The sequence below is a fragment of the Paroedura picta genome, chromosome 5 (assembly GCF_049243985.1).
Source record: "Paroedura picta isolate Pp20150507F chromosome 5, Ppicta_v3.0, whole genome shotgun sequence".
Taxonomy (NCBI): domain Eukaryota; kingdom Metazoa; phylum Chordata; class Lepidosauria; order Squamata; family Gekkonidae; genus Paroedura; species Paroedura picta.
Genome location: NC_135373.1, coordinates 21017379 through 21024210, shown reverse-complemented (window position 1 = coordinate 21024210; position 6832 = coordinate 21017379). Strand labels below are relative to the sequence as shown.

General features: G+C 51.9%; 1 protein-coding gene across 1 annotated transcript; it reads left to right on the top strand.

Moving 5' to 3' along the window:
• The first annotated feature begins 2187 nt into the window (after positions 1-2187).
• Positions 2188-6471, top strand: LOC143838850 (uncharacterized). Its single transcript, XM_077340760.1, has 5 exons — positions 2188-2202; positions 3142-3285; positions 3719-3877; positions 4955-5341; positions 6087-6471. Exons 1-5 carry the CDS (start codon positions 2188-2190, stop codon positions 6324-6326), a joined length of 945 nt encoding a protein of 314 aa, XP_077196875.1. The 3' UTR covers positions 6327-6471.
• Positions 6472-6832: the final 361 nt, after the last annotated feature.

Here is a 6832-nt window from a genome sequence, read left to right as displayed (position 1 = left end):
TAAAAGCATAATACAAAGAAAAAGGCTAATGGAATCCACTGAAAACCCAAATCTCAAAAATACACACATGAAAGAGGAAACAGCTTCAAGCTAGTGTTGGCAGGTCACTCCTGGCAACAAGCAGGGGATGGGGGGGGCACTTGCCAGGAGTGGGGCGGGGCCAAGGCTATGGGGTGATGTTATTTTTGGCATGTACTGGAAGTGATGTTACCATGCCATGCTATTGCAAGAACACTCTGGTATTCAGACAAATGGTAAAAATTGTTTTACTTCCAGTCCATTATAGGATGGGGAAGACTTGTCTTGGCCTTAGCATGTGCAAAAAGGATCTAGGAGTCTTATACACTGAACATGAGTCAGCAGTGTGACTCAATGGCTAAAAAGGCATATAGGATTTGGGGCTGTATCAAACGGAGTATCGTGTCCAGTTCACGGGAGGTGATGGTACCTCTGTACTCTGCTCTGGTTCAGCCTCGCATGGAGTCCTGTGTTCAGTTTTGGGGCACCCCAAATTGAAGAGGGATGTAGACCAACTGGAGCATGTCCAGAGGAGAGCAACAAAGATGGTGAGTGGTTTGGAGACCAAGGTTGGAAGAGCTTGGTCTGTTTAGCCTGAAGAAAGGTTGGAAGAGCTTGGTCTGTTTAGCCTGGAGATGACTGAGAGGGGATCTCATAACCATCTTCAAGTATTTAAAAGGCTGCCATGTAGAGGATGGAGCAGAATTGTTCTCTCTTGCCCCGGAGGGGATGAAATTAATTCAAAAGAAATTCCATCTGAACATCAGGAAGAAGTTCCTGACAGTTAGAGCGGTTTCTCAGTGGAACAGGCTTCCTCGGGAGGTGGTGGGTTCTGCATCTTTGGAGATTTTTAAACAGCCCTGGGAGGTCGGCTAGGTTGAGAAAGTGTGACTGGCTCAAGGTCACTCAGGGAGTCTCCGTGGTACAAGCCATGATTCCATACTGGGTCTTCCTTATACCACCCGATACCGTAACCCGCAATACCACCCTGGCCCCACAAGCCTTGAGATTCCTCGAGCTTTAACATAATGGGAGGAAAGTTCTCGCCAGCCGTTTTCCCTGCTAGATATTTTGTAAACTGTTTTCACTCCCAGCAAAGTCTGAGTTTAGGAGCCCCTTTAAGACCCACCAAGTTTCATTCAAGGGATAAGCTTCTTTGGCCCCCTCTGTTTTCTCTCCTATAAGCCCCCTGTTGCCTTTTCTCACTCTGCTATAATCCTTCTCTTTGCCTTTTGTATCCAGGAACATCACAGCAGGAGGTGAGGGGCCTCCAGCTGCCTCTTCTCCTGGGCTAGGGGCTCTCAAGTCTTGCAGTTCCCTGGAGCAGGGGTAGTCAACCTGTGGTCCTCCAGATGTCCATGGACTACAATTCCCATGAGCCCTTGCCAGCAGACGCAGGCTGGGGCTCATGGGAATTGTAGCCCATGGACATCTGGAGGACCACAGGTTGACTACCTCTGCCCTGGAGGCTGAAGATCTATGGAGGCTCCTTCTGGAGCCGCTCTTTCTTTGCCCTTCTCAGACCCAGGTGGCCTCCTGATTCCCTTTGCCCTGAGGACTCCCCTCTTCTTCCCATGCAGGCCTGGAGATTTGAGAGGGAGGACAGAGACCTCATGAGGGTACAAATCCACCCTCCAAAGCAGCTGTTTTGAGCTCCTGATCTCTGTAATTCCGAGATCCTCAGGCCCCAACTGGAGAACGGCATCCTTAATCTGGAGATGTCCCCAAACGACAACTGATCTCCAGAAAATGGCTCTTTGGGTGGATGGGCTTTCTGGCATAATGCCCTGCTGGATGTGTGTCTGTGTGTGTGTGTATGTGGGTGGGTGGTACATAGCATACAGTCAGCCACTGGCTCTATTGAATAATGCTGATTTTATGGGTTGCCAAAAACATGAAACGGTTTTTCATAAGGGTTTGCTTTCCTTCAAGCATTTGGCATTGGCATCTGTTTTCTTCAAGCTCTGTGGGGGACCAAAGCAGGCCCAGTTGGGATAGAATCTTCCCCCGTGGGAAAATCCAGAACCTTTGATGAGGTCAGCTCGGAACCTCCCTTGCCTGGTCAGTTGGGTCCAGACTCAACGGACAACCGACTTGGGTACTCACATCGCCCTTCTAGGGAAATTGGTATTTCAAGCTGGTAAATACTCTAGAGAAGCTGCCAGACTAATGGCGGAGGAAATGGTAAGAGAGACGGTGACTTTCTGTTTAGAGGGTGTGGGGGCTGCATAAACAGAAATGCCACTAGGCGAGGGGAAAGGCGAGGGAGATCTGGCTGGCCAAAGGGACCAGATCCCGACTGGTGGGGTAAAATATTCTCACATCATTAGAGCTTGTCTTATACATCAGTTGCAACAGGAGTAGTCAACCTGTGGTCCTCCAGATGTTCATGAACTACAATTCCCATGAGCCCCTGCCAGCAAACGCTGAATTACCCCTGAATTACAACATTGGAGAGCAGTCATGTTCTACTGATCTGCTGTTCTACTGTAGGTCATATTAGGAATGGCACAAAAAAATAAATTGTATGGTAAGATTTAACAGTTTGGTGCCCATTACGTGTAATCAGTAGTCTGACCAAGGTCCAAATGGACCTTTCTTCAACCCCAGACTTTTTTTCACAATAGGACTTCTCTCTGAGTGCCTTTCCTCTACTATCCTGAATTTTCATTGACGGTTCAGAGGCCATCTCCCAAGAAAACACCAGGTGCTGGAGAGGCACAAGGGAGGGGAGGGGTGGAGAGGGGCCACCAGCCCTGTGCATCAGGTCTTCATCCATCCCTTAAAGGGACCTTTTCCCTTGCTTTTCTATTGTTGTTCCTACCAGATTGGGACACCTGGGAACCACTAGGGGAAGAGGCTTAAGAAGTGGGCAAACCGGAATAAAATGAAATTCAATAGGGACAAATGTAAAATTCTGCATTCCGGTAGGAAAAACCATCTACACCAATTTAGGATAGGGGAGATGTGTCTTGGTAGTAGTATGTGTAAAAAGGATCTTGGAGTCTTAGTAGACCATACATGGACCATGAGTCAGCAGTGTGACTCAGTGGCTAAATAGGCAAATGGGATTTCTGAGAAGGGTCGTAATGTCAACCTTCCCTGGACACTTTGGCCTTGCAGGTGCAGCAGAAGAAAAGACCGGAGGAGGAAGAGGAACATCAGGATAGGTCCACTGAGGTGCAGGAAGATGCTGCAGAAATGTCTTTGGGTTATGACAGCCCAGAGGAGTGTGATCCTCTACAGAGGAGGTGCCTAGCAAACCAGGTGAGTCTTGAAAGGAAAGGCAGAAGCTGGGCAGATCACCAGAAGCACAGGCTGGGTTAGGAGTTGGAGGAATGCAAGAAAAATCAGTGAGAGGTCCATGTCCAGAAAATGAATGAGGGAGCAAAACAGCTGCCAGGAGGACACCCCAGTCCCTATGAAGCTGCCAGGTGCAGCATCAGGGTGCCTGTTTCCATAGTCTGGTCTCCTCCCCATGGTCCTGAGCATCAGCTATACCCTGGCACGTGGGATGCCAATGACACCAGATTTAAAACTCCGTATGCAGAGCATGGCTTCCAGAGTCACCACATTGCTTCACTGGTGCAAATTAACGAGATAAGAAATGAATGAAATATGCATCCCTGTTTCTTCATGAAAAGCCACCTGTGATGATTCATAGGAGGGCCCTAAATTTAACCTTCTCTGGGCCTTACAGATTGATGAACAAGAAGAAGAAGAATGTCCTTCCCAGGACATTCAAAAGGACAAAGAAGAAGGGGAGATCAACCAAGCTTCGGTCCTGGGCTCCCTGGAGGACACCCGGCCTCATCCAAGGGCAAAACAAGGTCAACCTCTGGAGGTCATCGTAAAAGTGGTGAGTCTTCATAGGAGAGGCAGAAAAGCTGGTTGGTTCAGGGGCCATGGGGAATGAGAGAAGAATTCAGTGGGCAGGCAAGATCCTGTCCGGGCTGGAGGCAGGCCAATGAGATTACAAGCCCCTCCTGGACATTTGACAACCCTTATTTCTCTCGTTAAATGCACCAAGTGGTTAGGAACAATTTGCCAAGTTCAAAGCTCACATAAGGGAAACCGTTCCACCCAAATACATGAGAGGGCCAAGTCCATAGGCTGAATGAGTGGGACCCCCACCTTCCTCGGAAGCTGCCAAACGAGGCTCCAGCAGGCCATCCCGGTTGTCTCCTCTCCTCTGACTGGCAGGAGCTACTCCCCAACTGCCCCCGGGATCTCCTTGGCGTGTGCAAATCATGGTGCCTGACCACTGAGCGATGGGAACTTCCAGAAACACCTGGAGCTGATTTAGGCAGAGTCAGCCTCTTGGTCTGCCAGCTTTAATCTTGCCAGCTCTGACTGGCAGCAGCTCTGCAGGCAGTGACAGCCCTCTCACCGTGCCTTAGAGCCTTTAATTCTAGAGGGATCCCATGACCTTCAGCATGGAGATGGAGGCCAGAGAAATGGGCTTTACTTCCTATTGAACATCTGCTGAGACCATTTAGCTCAGCGTTTCCCTCCTGGCTCCTGACACGTGAGATCTTATCCACCAGAGATAATAGTAAATGGATCAGGGCTTCCACTCTTCCCTGACTACGACTCTGAGATTCCAAACTGGAGAGCCAGCTTGGTGCAGTGGTTAGGAGTGCAGACTTCTAATCTGGCATGCCAGGTTCGATTCTGCACTCCCCCACGTGCAGCCAGCTGGGTGATCTTGGGCTAGACACAGCACTGATAAAGCTGTTCTGAAAGAGCCGTAATATCAGGACTCTCTCAGCCTCACCCACCTCACAGGGAGGAGAGGAAAGAGGAAGGCAAACGTAATCAGCTTTGAGCCTCCTTCGGGTAGAGAAAAGCGGCATATAAGAACCAACTCTTCTTCTTCTCTTCAACGGCATCGTCCAAAGCATTTGTTAGTTTCTCAGTCATGTTTCCCTTCCAGGTTGCCTCCATTTACAGACCTGAGAGTGTTGGGCAGGTGACAGACAGCCTCCGTATTCCAAGGCCAGGCTCTCCGGAAGAGTTGGAGCAAGAGAGTTGCTACCTTCTTGACAGCACAGACCTCCGCCAGGACACTGGGTCCCCCACCGGGCATTACCCCTGCTATCACACGTTCAGCACCCTGTGTGATGCTGAGGACTCTCCTAAGCCCCCTGAAAGGACAGATGCCGGAGATCAGGTGGCGGACACACGACTGGATGGAGCCTGCAAGGGGGACGGAGGCCAGGAGGCCAACCGCGGTGAGGAAGGGACCCATAAGAACCCTCACCCCCTTCAGGAGGAGTCCCTGCCGCCCAGCCCCAAGGAGGCTTTGGCAAGAAACAATGAGGTACGTGCTGCTAACCCCATCACAGCCAAGAGGCAAGTTCTAGACCAGGGGTAGTCAAGCTGCGGCCCTCCAGATGTCCATGGACTACAATTCCCATGAGCCCCTGCCAGCGAACGCTGGCAGGGGCTCCTGGGAATTGTAGTCCATGGACATCTGGAGGGCCGCAGCTTGACTACCCCTGGTCTAGACAGCTTGAGGAAGAGGACCGTGGGACTCAAAAGACAGGGGTGGCCGTATGGCCACTGACATCACCGTGGCCCTTCCCAGCATTCGGAATGTAGCCTGACAGATCTCCCAGGGGGAAATGCAGGCCCTCTTGGGCTGCTTGTGCCCAACTCCAGGCCCTCAGAGATAGACTGCTCCTGCATGCAAGTGTCCTACATGGCACTCTTCCACCAATTCAGTGGGCCAGCTCTTCTGTTGACCCAGCCTTTTCGCAGGAAGTACCCAGAAAGCATGGCCAGTTTAGCCTCTAGCAAAAAACCACCCCTCTGAACGGGTCCAATGGGTCAGGAGGCTGGCTGGAGTGCAGCCCTGAAACCATCTCCCCCCCTCCCTCCCTCCCTGTTCTAGAGGGGGAGATTGGCCACTCCACACTCCACAGGCCAGGCCCTCCTGCGCAGCCCACCTGGGACTCAAAGCCACCTGGAGCGAGAGCCCATGTCCCTCCCTGGAGCCACAGCCACAGAGCCACAGTCAGGGCCGTGAAGCCGAGGTCAGCCTGTGGCATCTCTCATTCCTGCAGGGTCTGAAAGTGGCCACAGCAGAAGAGCACGTGGAGACCCCAGCGGCTCTACCCACATCCCACCACAGTCTCCAAAACCTGCTCCGGTGGGTCCGGAATGCCTTCAGGCGTCATCATCCTGCGCCGCGGCCGGAGCGTAGCCTGGCACCAGAAGGAGGAAGGAGACGTAGGCCTCTGGGCAGTCGGGTGAGCAGCTGGATCCGGAAGCACCGGGGACGTGTGCACCCAGACCCATCCTGAGAGGCGTGCCGAGCGTGGGCACCTCAACCTAGGGAAGGCTGCTTCCTTGCTGCTTCGTGTTACATGTTGTACGATTATTTTTTTACAGTTTTATTTGAGGGGCAATACTTTCTTTTCATTACTGGCATTTCATTAGTATTAGGAATAAAAATTTTAATTAACCAAAGGACTTGATGGATTTGTTCTCCGGGCACTTTATGGGGCAGCATTGGCGATCTGGGGGGTTGCCGGGAGGGTGGTCTCAAAATCTTCTAAGAAAGAAACAAGGGCCGACGACCCAAGAGAGCTGTTGGGCTCCCAAGCACCCATACCTGAGAGCCCACCCAAGGGGAGAGGTGACCGCCATATCCTGCATTGGTTGGGGTTTGGGGAGCGAGGGGAGGAGGCGGCCATCCCCCCCTGTCCTCCTGTGTTCACAGCATGTATGAGTTGAGGGGCAAGTGGCCAGTGATTGAGGGCAGGAGCTGTAGGGGCCGGGCTGGGCCGTTCAGGGTGGCCGCACCCAG

Coding starts and splice junctions, on each gene's coding strand:
- LOC143838850 (XM_077340760.1), top strand. Junction 3,286..3,718: donor GGAGGTGCCTAGCAAACCAG/GTGAGTCTTGAA, acceptor TGGGCCTTACAG/ATTGATGAACAAGAAGAAGA. Junction 5,342..6,086: donor CTTTGGCAAGAAACAATGAG/GTACGTGCTGCT, acceptor TCATTCCTGCAG/GGTCTGAAAGTGGCCACAGC.